This window comes from Nuphar pumila, chromosome 2 (assembly GCF_984573655.1).
Source record: "Nuphar pumila chromosome 2, dmNupPumi1.hap1.1, whole genome shotgun sequence".
Taxonomy (NCBI): Eukaryota; Viridiplantae; Streptophyta; class Magnoliopsida; order Nymphaeales; family Nymphaeaceae; genus Nuphar; species Nuphar pumila.
In genome coordinates this window covers 147,526,311-147,548,784 of record NC_143250.1, presented here as the reverse complement: position 1 = coordinate 147,548,784, position 22,474 = coordinate 147,526,311, and the positions used below count along the sequence as shown (strand labels likewise).

The 22,474-nt window shown below is 37.2% G+C and overlaps 1 protein-coding gene across 2 annotated transcripts in view; it reads left to right on the top strand.

The window, feature by feature from the left end:
* LOC149847571 (uncharacterized) overlaps window positions 1-22,474 on the top strand; it is a 49,440-nt gene that overhangs the window by 9,882 nt on the left and 17,084 nt on the right. The window contains exons 6-13 of one of the 2 annotated variants that reach the window (XM_089997101.1): window positions 3,970-4,055; window positions 4,199-4,244; window positions 5,679-5,733; window positions 5,915-5,991; window positions 6,617-6,979; window positions 7,151-7,198; window positions 7,951-8,196; window positions 8,303-8,407. In XM_089997101.1, coding sequence (XP_089853227.1) covers window positions 3,970-4,055; window positions 4,199-4,244; window positions 5,679-5,733; window positions 5,915-5,991; window positions 6,617-6,979; window positions 7,151-7,198; window positions 7,951-8,196; window positions 8,303-8,407 — 1,026 coding nt within the window. Of the gene's footprint in view, window positions 1-3,969; window positions 4,056-4,198; window positions 4,245-5,678; window positions 5,734-5,914; window positions 5,992-6,616; window positions 6,980-7,101; window positions 7,207-7,950; window positions 8,197-8,302; window positions 8,408-22,474 lie in introns of both variants that reach the window. The other variant, XM_089997100.1, reaches the window with a different exon arrangement.

The following is a 22,474-nucleotide window of genomic DNA, read 5'->3' as shown; positions in this document are numbered from 1 at the left end:
GATGAAGAACAACAAAAAGATTTGGATGTCCTGTCATATGTTTTGAACATTCACTTTCTAGTATCCATCTGTTTTTCTTCTTTAAAGCATGCAAAAAATCAAGTAAAACTTCTTTTTGGTACCCGATCGGGTCCCTTTTTGTTAGACTTTGGAACCCATATCCATTTAGATTTGTGTTTGTCTACAGATTTAGAGGAGTACATGGTATTAAAATTGAAGTTGTAATACTCCTGTTTAGGCTCAGAAGAACCTTTGACAAATGTAGTCCTTTGATTCATACAAGAAGGTTTATTTAGATGAGAGTAACCAATACCATTCTTGTAAAAAGAGGATTTTTGAGAGGATAAGAGTTTGTCCAGGTTCTCTTTCCCTTTGGTAAACTTGAAAACCGTTTTCATAAGGTTTTCAGTTTTGCTTTTCAATTCTGAAATTTCTACTTGAAGATTTTTAGTCTTGGAACTAATAGAAATGATTTCAAAAGTAAGAATAAGGTTTTTCTTTTTCAACTCAGAATTTTCAATACTGAGCTTTTCATTTTTCTGGGAAAGCTCTAAGTTTTCGAATTTTAAAATTTTGTTTTTAAGAATCATTTTCCTAGATTCTTCAAAAAGTTCTTGAAATGCATTTTGAAGTTCTTCAAAAGAAAAATCAAAAGATTCACTTACAAAGCTTTCTTCTGCCATGAAGCACATGTTAGCCGTTTCAGCTTCATCGTCACTTGACTCTTCACTGGTGGATGGTTCTGAATCATCTCATTGAGCATGTAGAGCCTTCTTCTTGAAGAACCTTTTCTTTGGTTCTTCGGTTTTAGATTTTCTTTTTAAAAGAGGACAGTCGCGTTTCATGTGACCTGGCTTATTACATTGATAGCACATAGTATCTTCTTTAGAATCTTTCTTTTCCTTGTGCTTATTTGATAGCCTGTTCTTTCTCATGAAGCGCTGAAATTTTCGAGTAAGCAGCGCAATTTCAGATTCTTTTTCTGAGTCTTCATTGTCAGAAATGGCTGGGAAGGCTAGATTTTTCTTCGTAGGTTGTTTCTCTTCTCTTCTTTCCTTAATATGAACTTCATAGGTCATAAGATTGCCTATTAAGTCATCCAGAGTAAGCTTGGATAAATCTTGAGCTTCTTCAATAGCTGTTGTCTTTTTCTCCCAATCAGTTGTGAGAGATCTCAAGATTTTCTTCACCTTATCGGTCTGGGAATAGGTTTCTCCCAGAGATTTAAGATCGTTGGTGATGTTGGTGAATCTTGTAAACATCTCTGTTATGGTTTCATCTTTATTCATTTTGAATAACTCATATTTTTGAACCAGAGATGAGATCTTTGCTTCTTTTACTTTGTTGGTTCTTTCATGGATAACATCTAGAGAGTGCCAAATATCATATGCAGTTTCACAGACTGATATTCTGTTGAATTCATTTTGATCAATGACACAATACAAAGCATTCATGACCTTTGCATTTAGATTTGCCATCTTCTTTTCTTCATCAGACCATAAGCTATACTCTGAAAATGGAGATGTGTATGGACATTCAACAATTTTCCATACAACAAAGTCTATAGATTTGAGAAATATGGCCATCCTGCATTTTCAATATCCATAGTTAGAGTCGTTGAAGAAAGGAGGGCGAGATGCGTGTTGTCCTTCGATGTCACGAGCATAAGAAGTTGATGTCATTAGTGTTGAAAGACTTGTTAGGTCGAAACCAGCAAAACCTGCTCTGATACCAAATGAAATTCCACTAGAGGGGGGATGAATAGTGAAATATGATAAAGATCGATAAAATAAAAATTAAAGGCAATAAGGCACAACACAGAAAACACAGGATTTATACTGGTTCGGTCGAGTTAGTGACCTACATCCAGTTCTCAAGTAAAACACTTGAGCTTTTCACTATAACATCTTTGTTACAGGATAAATAGTACAACACCCTCTTTCTCAGAGGTCTACTTCTCTCAACAGAGAAGGGAAATACCGTCTTTCACAGAGGTTTACTTCTCTCAACAGAGAAGGGATACAACAGAAAACAGAAATTTATAATACTTTCCTATAGAACCTTCAGAATGATATGAATGCACGAATGAAGATTCTCAGAATGTTCTTTTCTTTTCACACACAGTTGGTTCTTTTTGTCAAAGAGCTTTTCTTGATTTTTTCTCTTTCTTTTTCTAATCTCTCTTTTTCGAATATTGAATAAGAGTTTTTCTCTTTATAAGCTCACATATCTTTTGAAAGACTATTTTGTTTGTATATATATATATAGTCTTAAGAAAATAGTCGTTGCCTTTTTGAAATGATTGTCCTTTTTGGGATATGAGGTGTCAGGTCATTTCAAAAACAACTTTGTGTGTACTATATTGCTTTTTCAAAAAGTGTTCTTTCCATAATTATAGCATTTGGGGTACATTATTCGTTGTTGTATTTTAAATGAGATATAATTTGTAATGGGTCTTTTCTTATAATAAATGATTTGTTTTAAAAAGATGTTTTCGAAATATCGTATCATTTTATGAAAGCTTTGCTTTTTGTAAATAGATGACTTGTACGATATTTAAAGCATGTAATATGAAATATGCAATATGCATGCTTCTGAAGGTTCTATTACATATGACTCTAAAGAAGAAAAAAATCTTCATCTTGAAGTAGTCGATCTTCTTGGATAATCTTTATGAATGTATGACCCATCAAGCTTTTTCTTCAGAGAGTATGATTGCATCAACTAGTTGTACTTGATCAGGTTGTCTCCATTCTTCTTAGGGGAAATAACCTTGCATCAAATACTCGTTAAATGCATGACAAATCATATCTAGTCATAATATAACATTTTGATGAAGGCATATCATCATATCATATTAAAGTATGTATGACAACATATCATATTATGTATCATCAAAACATAGTTTCTCAACAGTTCACAACCATAAACATAAGTGGTATAGGAGGACAAAAGTAGCTTGTCTACCCTCATCAATTATTTGTGTATAGGATTGTACGAGGTTATGAAAGGAGAAAATTTCCCCTATAAAGGAAAGCACGAAAAAAAACTATGTATTCTTGGCATCCCTCAAATCCCACATGAAGCTAAACAGTGCAATTGGAGTTTCCTCGTAACTTGTAAGAGCTAAGATGCAAGGAGTTGTAGGACTGCATGAGTTGTGGCCTCCAACTGATGGATATCATATGTTTAGTGAGTGGATCGTTCATTTTACCATATTGACTGTCAGGTAGAGCATATATATATATATATGTGTGTGTATATATATAATATGTACTGGGCTCAAAACTTCATATAAACAGGACAATTATATGCTCCTGTGGTAAGTAAGAAGGTTAACCATCTTTATAATTTTCATAAAATAACTTAATTTGTTAGAAGTGTAAGGAATTACCTTTTTTTATTGAATTCCTGATGTATTTGTTTTGTGTTCTCCATTCATATTTTGTGGTGAGGAGGCAGGAGGGAAGTGGAGTACGGAGGACACATTTTCCCCAAAATAAGGGAAAATGGTTCTGGATGTGAAGGCAGAAGAATAACCGTAGCAGTGTGATGTTGCAAGAGTAAGTGTTGCTATGAAGAGAGTACCTTTTAGTGGAACATGATCGAAAACAATCGCAGCCTAAATTCATGTTTCCGGGTGCCACTATGGTCCCTTTCGATTGCCTAGCATCTAAGTGCGCTTGAATGTAAATGGCATGTGTGAATGGGGGACTAATAAAGATAATTGAAGAACGTTTGTTCTTTGCCACATTATAAGAACCGATCTGGTTCTTGTTTCTTCTGACTCATGACATGTCAATTTTCCTAGGATTTATTTTTGCCGACATGTCCTTTGCTCTGTTATCCATTAATTTGCTTTCTTTATATTGTTCTTATTTGGACTTCTGAAGTGGTATATGAAGGGTGGTGAACATGCTTATCTACCATGAATGGCCGTAAAGTTGTTGACTTTGTCTGCTTATATAGGAGGAGATGATGCCACCATACAGAAAAAGCGCTCGCATTTTTGTTGCTAGAATACCATCTAGTGTGACAGATGATATTTTTCACAGGTTCTATGACAACTTTTGGTTATAAATACTGCATCAACTTTTTATATCTTATTGTGAACATGCAGTAACTTCTTTTCTTTATATTATATTTTGTATATTCGTTGAAATTTGATAATTGACTGCATTTTGGATGGTCCTTGCAGCTATTTTTTGAAATATGGTGCAATAGTCGATGCTTACATGCCAAAGGTGAGAAAAAACTTTTTCTTTTCGTTTGTGTTTGTTTCTCCTGTAAACCTTGGGGAAGTGGCTACTGTGATTGAAACAAGTTTCAGCAACCCAAATTTTTTTAACGGGGGGTCATGATACATTGGTACCTGATCATTGGACTTAATTTGGAACAAAAGAAAGGACTAAAATCCTAAATAGTCTGTGATAAACCTTCAAAATCTGAACATATATTTGTAAGTCAATAACATTTTGTGTTTCTAAATTTCATGGAAAATGATAAAATATCACATGCTAATGCTGAGAATCTCCACGGCTATGTCCATCTCTGCCTTGTGAAAACATGGAGGAAAAAGAAAGTGTAAAAGAAAAGTATCCAGTTTTATTGTATATTTTCACAAGGCAGAGGAAAAAGAAGGTAAAAAAGAACACTGTTGAACAAGCCATGGTTGTTTTGAGTATAGTTAATGCACTCGTGGATAATTGGAACGTCTTCTACTTGAATGACTTTTTTCGTCAATGAAGGAAAGGAAGCATTATCAAGTCAAGAAGGAATGAAAAAATCATGACAAGAAGCAATATATGCAGAATAAAAAAAATCTAGAATAACATATACCTGGTTATTTCTTGGTCTGATGTTAGTGTTGAGTTGACCATATTTATGCTGTGTAACATGCCTACATGTGAGCTTTGAAGGGGGAAAATAAATCCTATATGTGGATGTAACCTTGTAATCTGTAAGCTTACACTACATGCTCACCAATGAGTGCTGAAAGATGTGAAACCAACTGCAAAAACTTAATTATTAAATAATCTAGTTCACTTAGTCAAAGTGATTTAAGTTGTTAGGAATGTCTATGTTCAGTTCTTCATTGCTTAATTTACCTTCTTAGTTCTATTAATGCATATCGCTCATCCAGATACACTTAATCCTATATGAATATATTGTAATGGCAGTCAAATTGTCGGAATTGATGCGATTATGTAGTAAGTGTTGAACTTCATCATTTTCTAAGGTATTCCTGACTTTGTCATAAATTCATTTAGCAACCTTCACAGTTTGTTTAAGAAACTAAAGCATAATTGTTCCAAAAAAGAAGCTCTATCATAATTTGCTTGCTTGATTTCTCCTTCAAGTATGCTAGAAATAGAAACCGTAAGAGAATTTGTTGATGTACCTTCTTCCGCATTGTCATATCAATGAATCATTTTACTACTGATGCTTTGTCATGACTGTAAAAGGTTAAAAAGAAAAATCAATTCTTTCATTAGACACAAGAATTTTGCCATCATGATGATCATCACTGTATCCACCATTGCCATCAATGAAGTGTACAAATCATCATTATGGCTATCACCATCAGCAAACTTCACAATGTCAAACTGCATGTTCTGAGTGACAGTTTAATCTTTGTTTACATGTTTCCTTAAGAAAATCTTTCAAATGCATTCCAGGATCATGTAACAAAGCAACATAGAGGGATTGGATTCGTGACATATGAGAATGCAGGTAATACTGAGGATATTGCATTTTTCTTTAACTGCAATATATGTTAGATGACATTTTTGTCAAGTAATCTTTCTTGTACTTCTGTGCACATGGAAGATCTGGAGCCTAAAACAATCTCATGTTTGGCTGTGATTCTTGCCAAATCCTCACCCGCTTGATGTTGTGCATTGTCCAAATGCAGATTCAGTAGATCAACTTATGTCAGAGTCTCATGAGCTTGGAGGTTCTACAATTGCTGTGGATAGAGCGACTCCAAGGGTTTGTTTAGATCATGGTCAACTTGAATTCTCGTCATAATTCAATCAATTTTCAAACTCTCTTGTATACATTGGCTTAGCAAGTAACTTGTACATGACTTTCCATGCTGTATATTGATGACAACTGTATCTAGTATATCTTTAATGTTTTTTCTTTCAATTTATAACCCAAAGAAACCGCTCCCGGCACGAAGACCTGGTCGCGCTGGATCAGCCTGCCATACCTACAGTCGTTGTGCCAGTGGCATTAAACTCTGAGGCTAGGACCCCGCCCCCGAGGCCTATGCCGGGGATCGGCTTGCGCAGATGGGTGACACCTATGGGAATCAAACCTTGACTGCCCATCTAGCAGCCAAAGCCCCACCCTACTACGCCAACCCACCTTGTGGCTAGTATGTCTTTAATGCTTGGAAACCATTTTTATGCTTCTGTTGAAGTGTGAATGTAAACAATAATCAATGTATTTCGATAATCTAATCTTCAAATTGAAACAAAAAAGCTGCCTGTCATGCATATCACTGTTGAATTGGAATTGTGGTTGAAGCTTCACGCATTCTTTAATATGATCACTTGCGGTAGTTGAAAAGTTTTGTGATTTAATGTAGTTAATCATGGATATTTTTCAGGAGGAGTCCAGAGGACATAGGATGTCCGGCCACTATCTGAGGACGCCACAGTCCTTAGTGATATCACCTTCGACTGGCTATGATTATGTTGATAATGTTTCTCGAATAATTGGAGTTGAGGCTCCAACCAACAATGTCCTGCCTTCTGGTTATATATCCCAAGATGGCATTTCAGGTGGAGGGCAAGTTCTGATTGGGGGGGATGTTAACTCAGCAGGAAGTAATAATAGCCAGGTTGTTCTTGCTACTCCAAGAGTTGAGAAAAAAATGTTTATTGGTCGTATTCCAGTGGAAGCAACTGATGAAGATCTACAAGCCTATTTTAGTCAGTTCGGTTGGGTTATAGATGTTTACCTTCCAAAGGTATGAAGCTTCCATGCTTGTACTCAGTTGTGGACTACAACTATTTTCTGTTTTATGTACTTTATGTTTGTTAGAGCATGAATATGAGTACACTATTTTGTTTTGTTTTTGGTTGCATACAGGATCCAAAGAAAATATCTCACAGAGGATTTGGGTTTGTCACGTTTGCAGATGAAGCGACAGCTGCACATGTTGCCCGGGGTAGACATTTTATTCACGGTCGGGAGGTACTTTGTCAATCTTTTATTTCAGTATGATGGTTATATCTGGGAAAAGAGAGGGTAGTGGAATTTGTGTTATTTTTTATTTCATTTAATGGAAGTGGATATACTGAATGAAACTAAAACTACAACGAAGGAGCGCTTGGCTTGCAAAGATATTCACTTGCTATGTGGATGCATAATCATCCAGTCCTATACAGCCTAGGCATGCATATCTGTTTCTGAGTCCACAGTATCCAACTCCTTCAGTACGCTTTCATGCAATGCAGTTTACTGATTTCATACCATGTCTCTATGACCTTTATATGTGTAACTCGCTGCCAACATGCCCACACCCCTCCTCTCAAGTTGTTCTACTTCTATCTACTAAGCCTACTCCTATTTTGATTAGTTTTCTAAGAAGATATAAATGATTGTATACTGCATATGAGAATGTTGTTGGAGCTTCAAAACTGTTCTGTTTCTCATTTAAGATTTAGTTTGGCATAGTTAATGTCTCTGAATAATTCTTCATATTGAATACTATCCAAAAACTTCTTGGTAAGCTAAAGGTCTCATAATTGCAAATTTCCAATACCAGTGTAACAGTTGTAATTTTTTTTTTATAACAAGCTGGGGGGAGACCCCTGTGGGATTTGCAATGTTTGTTCTTTCGTTTGACAGCAGTGGAAGAGTTTGCTCCACCGCAGTCACTGCCTTATTTCAGTTTGAATTTCCTGCTGATTATGATGTGGATTCTCTGATGTCCAGATTGCAGTTGATTCTGCTTCACCTTCAGATCGTCTTCCTGGTGGTGGTGGGCAGGTGGTGCAAGAGCTGTCATCTGAATTTGCTGTAGGTGCAACTGACAATGATGGTTCTGTGACTTTTTCTTCTACTTTCACTAAATGGGGGAAAAAGCTTTTCATTGGCCGTATTCCAATTAAAGCTACTTCTAATGATCTGAGGATTCATTTTAGTCAATTTGGTCCTGTTTTAGATGTGTACCTTCCCAAGGTCAGTACTTTTTCCTATTGTGGCAACTCTGCTGGCTTTTTTTTTTAATGTGTTTTATTTTCACTTTGGCTAATTGACTGGTGGTTCATGTGCTATTATTACACAGGATGGGAAGAAGACATCACACAGGGGTTTTGGATTTGTTACTTTTGCAGATGAAATTTCAGCTGAATACGCTTCTCAAAAGGTGCATTTGATTTTAGGTCAAAAGGTAATTGTTCCTGTTTTTTTACCAAGAATATGGAATATTGACTTACAAATAATGAGGAAAAATTATATGTTCTATTGCATTTTAGTTTTTATTGTAATTCATGCTTTTCATACTGATCTGAAGTCAACTTGGGTCCTTTTTTATATGAAACCTACACATAACTGGACGATAGATAGCCACAGTTCAAACAGGCGGCATAGACTTGGAGTTGCAAACCCTCCTTGGTGCCATGTCACACAGTGTCATCCATGTCCTAATTACCCTGATTAGCTCTAAGCTGAGTTGGCTCAATCAGATGTGCATCAAGTTTCATGTGTTCTTGTAATCTGTATGAAAGTGCCATGTGGAGAATGCAGTGCTCAGTTATGTTTTAAGATGTCCCCAATTCATAGTCTCTGAGAATGTCTCAACAATGCAATTTATTGGGATATTAGAGGATTTTCTATAAATATTTGGAAAAGTTAGGGCTTTTGAAAAAAGAAAAATATGAAATAATACAAAAACTAGAAGATTTTTTTCACATTTAAAGAATAGAAAAATGTGATAATATGATGATTTTTAAAAAAATTTAAGTTTGCGGAAACCCTTTTTAACCATCTTTCATTATATCTTGACAATGTTACAGTATTTTTGAAATATTGGTAGCATATGTGTCTGAGCCAACCATATCATGCCTTGGAGCAGTCATTGATGGTGTCAGTAGACAAATTTGTTTAGATTGCCCATATCTAGGATTTATATATTTTGGAGGGGTGAGTAGGAGGAAGAGATATTTGATGAATTTACATTGAATACGGAATTGTGATACTCCTATATGTTTCTTGTCATGTTACCCATCTGTAGACCATTGACGTCTTATAAAATGAGGAGCCTTGATAATTGGATAGGTATAAATCTGAGAGCCAACATGTTGCCTATGGAGATTCTGCGTCATCACAGCTATAGATATTATTTCTTCATGTAATATATCCTGCTGATCTTTTGTGTAACCCAAGGTTTAGTTTATTGTCACTGGATCATCTACTAAAGATTGCAGCTCATCCATGCTACCCAACTTCATAGACCATGAGTCTCGTGCTATTTTTCCTAGCAAATCACAGCTCATAGTCTAGAGTGTGCTGGTCTAACACACACACTGATAACCAAACACTCATAGGAAGACGACTTTAGGTGGTTTGATCCTAAAGGATCTACATCCACGGTTAATACTCTCTTTCTCTCCTATCAATCAACGTGAGAGAAAGAGGTTCCATTTATAGTCTCAAGCACATTACACATTTTGTAGAGGAGGAGTCCCTGTCTTATAAAAATAGCAAAGTGCCACAATTTTGGTATCCTATTTTCAATAGACACCAGCTTCTCTAGAAACTTTCCATCCCCATATTCTTGATCTCCAAGTCTTTCCTTATCAAGAGTACATGCTGGATTACTTTCTTTAGGAACCTGTGGCAGAGCTGGTCTCACTAGAGATTTCTTCTCAATTGATTGAAGGTGGGTTCCACTAGTTGAATCAGCACCAAGGTCTTTAGCAGCCTCCCTCAAGAGTAACGTCCTATAGGTGACATTAAGCTTGGTGATGGAACTTATTGATTGGCAACTGCTTGGTAAGAATTTCTGCTATTTGATCTCTATTAGACAACTTTTGCACTTGAAGACTTTTTCTTTGCAACTTTTTCCTGAACAAAGCGCACATGATTTCTATGTGCTTCTGTTGTGGAAGTCCCTAAAATTGTCACACCAAATAGTGGGTGGAGAGAGCACCTCAACTCCTAATTCATGAAGAAGATACTGAATCCATATAGCTTCAGCTGCTGCATTAGCAACCACTCTATATTCTACTTTTGTGCTGGAGCGAGATACTATGTGTTGTTTTTTGAGCTCCAAGAAATTAGATTTGGCCCAATAGACGAGGATTATTTCAATGAGATTCCTCGCAAGCTGAACGAGGCTGCCACCCTTGGTGAGCAAGCATACCAATCTCATCTTGAATTTGGAGAATTCAAAGTGTGTCTTCTAGAAAAACGAAGCCTGAAGTGGACTTTCTATCAGCTGGGCAACCTGCCCAATCAACATCACAATAGATTGAAATAAGCCTGGATTTGGATGGTCTCATAAATAACCCATACTAAATAGTGAACTTGAGATATCTTAAAATATGCTTTACAGCAGCCCAGTGTTCTATTGTAGAATGATGCATATACTGGCATACTCGAGTCATGGTAACATACTGAAGCACGCCTACTATGCTTCAAGGTTTTAAAACCCAGTGACTCGGGACTCGACTCGTGACTCGGCGGGTCAACTCGGTGACTCGGACCAGGTTTTGTTAACTTTTGATTTAAAAAAAAACAATTTATAATTTGTCTCAAACCATGTTTTTCAGTAAACAAGAGATCCTTGGGTTGTGTTAAGGAATGTAATCACTGAAACTGTGAGAGAGACCTGACTCTTTCTCAGGTTACTTTTGAACTGATAACAATTGGCATCAACTAAATTAGCTTGGTTTTTGCTTGTATTACTTCCTGGGTTTGTCATTTTCTAGTTAAACCATCCAATTAAAAAACGATAGAATCCTTTAACTGCAATTGTTTGACAAGGGAGATAAGTCGTCTACTTGCAATATCTTGAGCTTTTGACAATGGTTTTATAGCTAAAGCTTTCATTAACAGGTTTGCCGAGGTTCATAGAGTGCAGTAGCATTGAAAAATGCATAGGCTGATCTCTGCCAGACTATCTCACAGGCATATTCCCAACTTACCAGTTACCCTTGTGTCATGCCCCCTTATACACTATTCTTAATGAAAAATTGAACAACGACGGCATGCCATGTGTCCTTTTTGTTGTCCATGTGACCATATATAAATGTACATTTTTGACAAATGAACAAAGGTCATTAAAAGCAACTAATGTTGTAGCAAAAAACTCTAGGATAGCCTGCTAATTAGTCTCAGATAAATGCAATTAAATAAAAGTAACCTATGTGACATGGATGCTCCATTTTTGCTCCCGTTCCCTATCCTGTTATATTCAAGTAATATTGGAAACTTCATGAAAATGGTTGTATCCCCGAATGTGTAGCCATGTCTGTGTGACATAGATATTGCGCAAGATCCTGTTCATTGTGGAAGTTGTTCTTCATTTTAATGAGGAGAACACAAGGATCTCCTACATCTTTTCAATGAACTGTAGTCTTGGTATTTTTTGATAGTGTAAACAACACAACCCAAAGCATCACTCTTATTATGTGGTCATGTTTATTCTGAAATACCCAAATACCATTAGCTCGGTATCATTTTTTATTCTGAAATACCCAAAAAATCAAATTTCAAACATCCCAGAACTCGCCCGAGTCAGGCCGAGTCAGCAGCCGAGTCTTCGCAAACCGAGTTTGCCTTGCCGGGTTGACTCGCTGGAGGGCTGAGCCGAGCTGAGTCAGCCGAGTCACCGAGTTGACTCAGCGAGTTTTAAAACCATGCTATGCTTCGGTATAAAGAGGGGTTGTCAAATTTGGGTCCACTAGATGTAGAAAGTGTGACTGAAGCTGCCATGAGTGTTGAATTTGGCTTGGCATCAATCATATTGGAGCTCATAAGTAGATCCATAATATACTTCTATTTGGACAATAAGAGTCACTATGACATGTAAGTTGCTCCGACTCCCAAGAAGAAATATAACAAGCCCATATCTTTGGGTGCAAATTGATCTCCAATTGACCTAATTAAACTCTAAACCAGTGTTATTAAAAATGTGCCTCAAGGCGCAAAAAGCGTGCCTTGCCTCTAGGCGAGGGCCTTTGTGCCTTGGGGCGCAGGCATAAAGCGTAAAAGGCTCTAGGCGTACGCCTCGAGGCGAAATGCGCCTCAATGTGAGGCGTTCACGCCTCATTTTTTTGGTCAAATGAGGGTCAAAGCCCTCATTTGACAAAAAATGAAATTTTAAAAAATCATGCCCCCCCCACCCTAATTAGGGTTAGGGGCCCTAATTTTTCTCTCTCTCATCTCTCTCTCGTCTCTCATCTCTCTCTTGTCTCTCGCAGTCCCTCACGCTGCACTCGTCTCTCTCATCTCTCTCTCGTCTCTCCATCTCTCGCTCGTCTCTTGCAGTCCCTCACGCTGCACTCGTCTCTCTCGTCTGTCCCTCACTCGTCTCTCACTCATCTCTCTCAGAGTCCCTCACTCGTGTCTTTCTCGTCTCTCACGCGTCTCCCACCTCATGATCGAACAAATTTGTTTGGAGAATCACAGAAGGTAGGTTTTTCTTTCTCATGAATTTATCAGAATACATCAACCTTACATGTTTGTACATTTATATTTATTTTTCATTCTTTTTGGTTGTCATCTAATGAAATTTCAATTGCTTGAAAAGATATTTTCATTTTTTCTGAAGTGCATTAGACCGATACCACTACATAGATTGTGGAGGTGCTTAAGAGCTTAGATAGATAGAGAAAACATTACATCACTCAATTAATTGGTGCAGCCTTGTCCCTCTCAACATACAATGTGTCTATGTCACATGGGTGCGGGTGCGGGGATTCGACACTTCCAAAAAACCCGGGTGCGGGGGTGCGATAGGGGCAAAAATGTAATATATATATATATATATATATATATATATATATATATATATATATATATATATATTCGGGGGTTCCCTCCGGCGTGGGTCCCTCACCCGCGTTGACTCGGGTGCGGCACTTTGCTAGCCGAATCTTTGTGACATAGTGTGTAAGTATATGAGTTCATTCCTCATTTTTTTTTCTCTGACTGTAACGCCCCGAAATCTTAACCCAGATTTTTGAGGATTTTTTTTTATACAGCGAAAACCAGTCATACCATAGGGCTAAGCATTTCAGAACATTACAGGTGGAGCAAGACCAAAACATTCCTTTCATTTCAATATCAATGAAAATTAAGATCAGAGTTTCTCACACCATCTCTGGAACAGTAAATCCAAAAGTCTCGATCGAAGTCTTATCCCGCAGTCGTTCCTAACTTCAATTCTTCACCTGAAATTTATAGGAATTAGGCTACAACTGTCTAAGTAGGAAATCCGTAACTTTTAATGTGGTACATCATGAATCCAGTATGTGATATGGGTGTCAAGCATGATGTTCAGTATATATACCAAAAATAAACAAAGGTCTATACTATGACAGTCAACAATTTATCAGAAGCTAACTGACAGGTAACATCAATAACAACATTTATATATCCCACAACCACAATATGAATCCACACAATTATTCAGAGAAATGCAATTATGACAATTCATAATTCAAGTACGCATTCATACCACAAGGTACATCCATTATGCATAAATAAACATTAAACCATACCATGATGCACAATTTTAGTACAACAAAGCATTTAACATACATTGAAAGTTAAACATCACACATTCATCAAACATATAACAATTAAGGAAAACAGATAATGTATGCATGTTCTAATGCATAGCAGGAAAATGCATGACTTATGTGTAATACATGGATCCTCTTATTATCTTTCCTTAAGTTTCCCTTTTCATATGCATGCCCTATTAAATGCATACAATTTAAGTTCCTCTTTTTAATTACCGTTGTCTGCGGATACACCAAACAGGTACAAACCCCGAGGTCAAGTAGGTTCACATGGTAGCTTAGCACACAATTTGTATTTTATTAATGGGTTCCAACTTAGCCCTCGACCGAATCACCTTCGGAACATTAGACCTCCACATTTAATGTCGGGGACACAAGGGACACCCCACGCCCACAACTGTCACTTCTTTGGTACCAAACAAACTCACAGCTGTGACCAACACACCACTCTCGGGTAAAGTGGCGGACTCTCCCTAAAACCGTGGCCAGGAGAAAGAACCTCAATATCGGGTTCAGGTGACAAAATTACAACACACAAAGTTTTTGTATCCTCAGAGTCTCTCCAAGACCGGATCTCTAAGATTCTCATACTCTAGATGAGATATCCCAGAATGTATATTACACTGTTCTTATTCATTATCTTTTTATTAAGAGTCAATTATTGAGTTTTGCAGTTCCACATGAAAAAACAAGGCAAAAGCTCGCATCAACCCCTGCGAGAACCATCACGAGACTCCGGCCCGTGGAAACACATCGAACAATGCAATATAGAACAATATTATAAAGTATGATTTTTGCGATGCATTTAAACAATTAAAGAAAAAGCAAACCCAAGCTCAAGGCTCTCGAGGCCTGTGATGATTCATCTAGACCATTGATGCATCGTATGCAAAAATCATAATTTGCAATGTATGCAATAATACCAATATGATTCCAAATGCACATTCATTTATACCATTTTAACAATGTGCATGAGCTTCCACAGTCATATGCATGTGTTCACCATCCATGTGTAGTGCTTTCATGTAATCACTTAACACACATGCATTCATCCATCATTCATAAGCACATAATGACATTTATACTTGATTTTACATGCTAAACACACATCGATTTCGTGTATGCACATGTACTCAAAACAAATCCATAAATGCACGATAAATAAACATGTCCCATCAATATAGGCACAAGAAACCTTTTCATGTGTTAACATCCACACACATGAACATAACCCAGATTTAACAATTGAAACTTCAGGGCTGCACACATTCATATCATGTATGCGCCTATATCAAAACAACTTTGCCATGACATATTATTAGACATCAAATACCTCACATGTTACAAACTAAAAAGCATGCTAACATGTGCCAAATGCATGTGCACTCATGCAACCCTAACACAATCATAAGCATGTCATATCTCAATCATGTGCATCTTCACTACGTGTGTCACCTACATCACATACGAGTATTAACCAATGCATATCTCTTTTGAGTGTGGGAGTGTACATGTAAAATTTTATATCCACATCAAGCATACATGCTCAAAGAAAAATGTTAATAACTGAACCATGATCACCTTCATGATTACACAATAAGTATTTTGAAAGGCTAAGATAACATTTTTCATATACATCCGACAGAAGGATGAGTTTCTGCATATGCTAGGGACGATGGTTGGCTTTACCAATCCCGAACCCGCTATCCTCCTAGCTAAACATCCAACTAAGTCCCAAAATTTTCTTGTCATATGTTATATCCATTGCTCCCCATATACTAAACATGAGTACCCATCATAGTTATCTATCTGATAAATATGACCCAGTTGCTCTTGTTAACAAAAGTATCATATAACTTAAGATTTTGTTCTAACCGATTTATTTTCAGCTAAATAGCAATTAAGTTATCCTGAAATTTGTGGTAAACTATCTTTTTGCTGACAACTGTCCAATATAGAATGCAGTTAAACACAGAATCAGTTCAGAAACACACCTCGGTGGAATTTAAAAGAAATATAACATTTTATGCATAAGAGTGCAGTATCTAATCGAACTAATTTTAAAGAAAACAGATAACATGTTACTTCTTCAGCCAGATTCAATAATCAGTCACAACCAAAATAAGATAAGATCTGATAACAGCTCCAAATGTGCCAATATTTAGGTCATTCATGAACTAAAATAATTTCTTACATACAGCTAATGTCCACCATTAGAATTAACTGCTAATAGGGTATATAAGAAAAATAACACTGATCTTAAGGATACTCTTTTGTGTTAACATGAAATCGCCATCTCTGGCTAATCCAAAAATAATAAAAGATTCAAAACCATCATGTATAGTTTTAAAGGTGTCGGTTACAGTATCAAACATTCTGCATCCACACAACTCATCAATCAAGAAGGTAGGCTTAATAATCTATCTTTTTTATTCTCAAACGAGATTAGATAAGCAATAAAACATATACAGATTTGCTTAAAGATTAAAATCAGATGTGGAATTTTCCCATGCAGTTCATCAAGAAACAGGGTTTGATCAAGAAAAACTAATCTGATCAAGAAACAAACATGATCAACATACAGCTAATAGAATTACACCAGATAGAATGGACATCACTTGACATATACAACTACAATATAGCCCCTTGATTTTTTTTTTCATATGTGTATCACAACAACACGGGGTTTACATAGACACCTAACAGAATTTAATCGGATAAACTGAATATCACAGAAATTAAAACAAGAAACCAAATCAAGATTTTAACTCACTTTAACGTGAAGATCTGAAACATAAAGATTTCTATAACAACTAAATTCTCAACCATACCATCTATGAATCAATACCTCCCAGTAAATCACATCTCCAGAAACCCCCCTTCCTCATTCAGTTTATCGAATCCAAAAATAGGAAAATCCCCAAATTCGACATCAAGAATCGAAAAATCCCCCATCGATTTCGATTTGAGGGTTTTTCAGGTTAGGGTTTAAACAGAAAAACCCCCAAATCGGAAATCACGACTATCGGAAACCCCAACTCACGGGCCTGCGTTTTCCGGTAGCTAAGAACCCTATCAAGAACGCCCGAGCACCCAATGTCTTGCTTTCTTGACATACCCACAACACACACAGGATACAATCAACACCAAACAAGAAAAGTGCATAAATCCTACCTTTTCCGGCGACTGGAGGAGGTGGTTGCCGCGGTTGGGAGGTCGCCGGCATCGATTGCTCCACTGTGAGGGAACCGATGTCGATGGACGTCCGGCGTTGTCAGCACTATCACACGCCGATGAGGAGAGGTCGAAGAGTGTACCAGAGAGAACCGACATGGAGGCTCTGTCGCACGCAAGGAGGCTTCCTTGTTGGGGTGTTCTGAGCATCGCACGCCATTTACATGCGACGATGAGAGAGAGATGAGAAGAGAGAGGGATGAGAAGAGAGAGGGCGAGACCTTACCCTCCTTCTCCCTTTGTCGAACCGAACCCCACCTTTTCTCTCCTCTGTAACCCCCTCCCCTTGCCTTCTTAATGCTCTGCAAGAATCGTGCCTTAGGCACGATTCTTGTAATCGGGCCCTATTAAAAAAAAGGTATTGGGTCCGGGTGAATGATTATTTTAAAAAAAGGATGGGAGTGTAGTGAAGCTTGGTGAGCAAGATATACCGGTGAATGATTATTTCAAATATTTGGGATCCATCATTCAAAAGTATGGAGAAATTGATGGAGATGTAAATCATAGGATAAAGGTTGGGTGGATGAAATGGAAAAGTGCTACTGGAGTGCTGTGCGATCGTAGAATGCCATTGCGGTTGAAGGGAAAGTTTTATAGGACGACTATTAGACCCGCTTTACTATATGGTACGGAATGTTGGGCTGCCAAGAGACATCATATTCAAAAAATGAGTGTAGCTGAGATGCGGATGCTTAGATGGATGTGTGGAAATACAATAAAAGATAAGATTCGGAACGAAGAGATACGTAAGAAGGTAGGTGTTGCACCCATTGAAAATAAGATGCGAGAGAATCGTTTACGGTGGTTTGGACATATTCGGCGAAGGCCTAATGATGCTCCAGTTAGAAGGTTGGAGAAATGGGAAAATATATTAGTTAAAAGAGGTCGGGGTAGGCCTAGGAAGACTTGGATGGAGATGATAGGAAAGGATATGAATGCTTTGAACCTCACCGAGGACATGGCGTTGGATAGAAATGATTGGAGGAAAATGATTCATGTGGAAGACCCAAAATGAATTTCTTTTTTGGTTCATATCGCTGACCCCAATTGTTTTGGGATGAAGGCGTAGTTGTTGTTGTTTGTTGTTGGGTCCGGGTCCCGCGACCCGCGACGCTGGATCCGAGCGATCTGGATCCGTATGTTTAAAAAATATGGATCCGGGTGTTAAGACATATGTAATAATACATCTATATATATATAAATATAGATGTATTCACCATAATACCTGATAGGGGTATTATGGTCTTTTCACAAGTATCGAATAGGGGTACTTGTTTTATTTCTTTTATTTTCCTGTTTTTTTTTTTGTTTTTTTTTTTCTAAAATGTATTTTGGGATACCAAAAGGGGCCCCACAATGGAGTCGTTGGGGCCCCCAACGGTCACAATTGTGACCGTTGGGGGCTCCCAACGACTCTAGTGGGAGCCTCCTTTGGTCTCCCTTTTCTTATAAATAAGGGGAACCCCCCTTGTATTTGGTATTGCTTTAGAGAGCTCCTCTCCAATAAAAGAGATATTCTTTTTATGTGTGTAGCCTTATTATAAGGCCCTTCGTATATCCCTTGGTGGATTTCCTCTCTTATGCTTGTTTCATTTGTCCGTGTTGGACATAGTGAATGCTTTGGCATTCTTGGATTCTTCCGCATACTTCATTACATGGTATCAGAGCCATACGATCTTCTAAGGTAAAATCATGTCTCTCTACTTCCTTTCTTTTTCACATCTTCATTGTGTAGCAATGGAAGTCAAGATCGATCTATCATTCAAGCTCAATGGGAAAAATTACATGATGTGGGCATCCGCAAAGGAGAATAATCTCAAAGGCAAGAAGCTTTGGGGTTATGTAATGAGAACCGTTCCGGAACCCCAACTTAAGCTCACAAAGATGGAAGAAGATCAAGAGAAAGCACTTGAAGGTGATGCTCGTGTCAAGGCCATAGAAGATTATCATCACCAAATGGAAGATTGAGAGCAACCATGCAAAAATCCTAGCATGGTTTATGAATAATGTCGAACTTAAGGTATGTGCAAATATTGCAAAATTCCGCCGGGCAAATGAAGTTTGGTTTTTTATGAAGGGTATGTTTACCCAAAAGGATCTTGCAAGAGTTTATTTTTTGCAAGAAAAAGTGAGAACCACAAAACAAGGCGACATGAACATACAAGATTATTATAGTGCTCTAAATCCTTTGTGGGATGAATTGGCTCTTTTAGAGCCTAAATGGGTGGCTATGAAGGATGTGGAACTAAGACAAAAACAAATGGAACAAGATAGATTGTTTCAATTTTTATTTGGGCTTCGTCCCGAATTTGAACAAGTTAGATCCTCACTTCTCCATAGATCTTCGTTTCCTCCTTTAGAAGAGGCTATTGCCGAGATTACTCAAGAAGAGACTAGGCATAGCATGAGTAAAAGCATAGATGAAGTTCTTGCCGTATCTAAACCTGACAATCATGTTAAAACATACAAACCACCTCATTTTGGTAAGCAAGGGAGTGGTGGAAGAAAAATGATTATATGTCATCATTGTTATGAGCCGGGACATATTAAACCCGTTTGCCCAAAGCTAAATGGGGCATTCAAGCCAAAGGTGGCTTCCGTTGAAGAATCATCCACCAAAGAAGATGACGGCAAGAACGGGGATCTCAAAGATACTCTTGGTCAAATCTCCTTGTCTCTCCAACAAATTCTAAAGGCTACTTCTTCCGCCTCCGGTGCCGCCATTGCCTCATCAATCACCTCCCGGTACGTACTCTTGGATTTTAGATTCCGGAGCCTCTTTTCACATGACTCCTCATGAAAATGCATTAACCAATCTGCACACCAATTCAAAAATATCTTGTGTCTCTACGACCGATGGAACTTTTCTCAAAATAAATGGTATTGAAACTCTTGATTCTCAAAATGTTCAAAATTTTCTTGTTCCAAAAGTTAAAATAGTTCCTAAATTAAATCTTAACCTCTTTTCCGTTTCTCAAATTACCGACCATGGATGTGAAATATCTTTCTCATCCCAAGGGTGCTTTGTGCAGGATCTCCGGTCCGGGAAACGGATTGGGCAATGCCATAGGAAGGGAGATCTTTATTTTATGGATAACTTAATGCTTCCAAATACCTCATTTTGTACTTATGTCCAAGACAAAAATATTGAAGCTTGGCATAAAAGGCTTGGACATCCAAGTTACTCTAAAATGTATCCTTTTCCTTTTGGAAACAAGTTTTGTAAAGAAAAAGATATCAATTGCAAAGATTGCATTTTTGGAAAAATGAAGTCTATTCCTTTTCCTATTCGAACCTTTGTGACAACAAGACCTTTTGAATTGGTGCATTTCGATGTATGGGGACCATCTCCAGTTCTATCCAAAGGTGGTTATTCATATTATGTTACCTTTATTGATGATTATACTAGATATGTATGGATTTATTTTCTTAACCTTAAATCGAAAGTTTTTAACTTCTTCAAAGAATTTCATGCAAAAATTCAAAATCAATTTCAAAGTCAAATATCCATTCTTAGATCCGATTCGGGTGGAGAATACTTATCAAATGAGTTTCAATCATATTTGAAACAACATGACATTTGTCATAAAAAATCTTGTCCAAGAACTCCTCAACAAAACGGCCTAGCGGAAAGAAAACATAGACATATTTTAGAAACCACTAGATCTTTACTCATTTCTAAAAATATTCCTAAAAGTTTTTGGGCCGAAGCTGTGTTAACCTCCACCTATTTAATCAATAGAATGCCATCTTCAAAATTGAACAATATCTCTCCTTATGAAAAACTTTTCAATATGACACCCAACTACAATCGTCTTCGTATTTTTGGGTGTAAGTGCTTTGTTCTTTTACATAAAAGAGATAAATTGTCACCTAAAGCAATAGAATGCGTACTTTTAGGATATGGTGAAAATCAAAAGGGCTATAGATGCTTTGATTATAAAAACAATAAGTTATTTGTCTCCAAAGATGTGACCTTTTTAGAAGATGAAAATGGATTTGAAATATTGGAAAAACCAAATGAAATTGATTATATGTTTATCAATGATCTTTTAGAAGATTCAAATGATGACTCTTTGAGTCATCCAGAATTTTTAGAAAATACTCATGATTCTCATGATAATGATGTATCACCAACTAATGGTGACAATCTCCAAGTATACACTCGGCGTGAGGAAGCACAACCTATTAGTGCTTTAGAAAAATTCTTGCGGCTTAATGAACCTCTAGAAGAAACCTCCCTTAGGCGATCTTCTAGAGAATCAATTCCACCTAATAGGTTTGTCTCATATGAAACTCTCTCACCGAACTATAGAGCTTGTCTAATAGCCTTGCATTCTTACTATGAACCTTCCCATTATAATCGAGCAAAAAGTATTCCTCATTGGGTTGAAGCAATGAAAGTTGAACTAGATGCTTTAAATAAGGCTAAAACTTGGGAAATAGTTCAACTTCCTCCAAATAAAAAAGCTATAGGATGTCGGTAGGTCTACAAAGTCAAAACAAAAAGTGATGGTTCCCTAGAACGTTATAAAGCTAGATTAGTTGCTAAGGGATATTCACAAGAATATGACATTGATTATGAGGAGACTTTTGCCTCCGTGGCTCGCATGACAAGCGTTAGAACTCTAATTGTTGTAGCATCATCTAAGAAATGACTTATATTTTAATTAGATGTTAAAAATGCCTTTCTTAATGGTCAGTTGAATGAAGAAGTATATATGGACCCTCTGCCGGGAATTAGTGTTAACCAATGTCAAACACTTCGATTATTAAAAGCTTTATATGGCCTTAAACAAGCTCCTAAGGCTTGATATGATAGATTTAGTGCTATCATGTTACAATTGGGATTTCGTTCATGTTATACTGACACTGTTCTTTTTGTTAAACGTGCAGGTAATAGTATCATCATCCTTCTGCTTTATGTTTGATATGATCATCACTGACAATGACGAAAGTGGTATTCTTAATGTTAAAAATATGTTAAAATATAATTTTGATATGTCTGGTCTGGGTTTTCTCAGGTACTTTCTTGGTATAGAAGTAGCATACTCTCCTCGAGGGTATATATTGTCACAGATGAAGCTTGCTGCAGACATATGTTCCAAATCTGGGATTTCAGATGACAAAAAGGTGGAGACTCCCGAGGTTATCAATGCTAAACTACGTCTGGAGGATGGAGTTCTGTTGGATGATCCTACGCCCTACCGGCAACTCATTGACTCTCTCACCTATCTGACTATCATCAGGCCTGATATTGCTCATGTTGTGCACTCTGCAAGCCAATTTCAGCATGCCCCTACATCTGTGCATATGAGTGTTGTGCTTCGGATCATTCGATACATCAAGAATACTTTGACTAAAGGGTTGTTCCTATCCTCACTCTCTTCATTAGATTTACTGGCTTATACTGATGCTGACTGAGGAGGAAACTCAAATGATCGAGTCTCAACTACTGACTTTTATGTTTT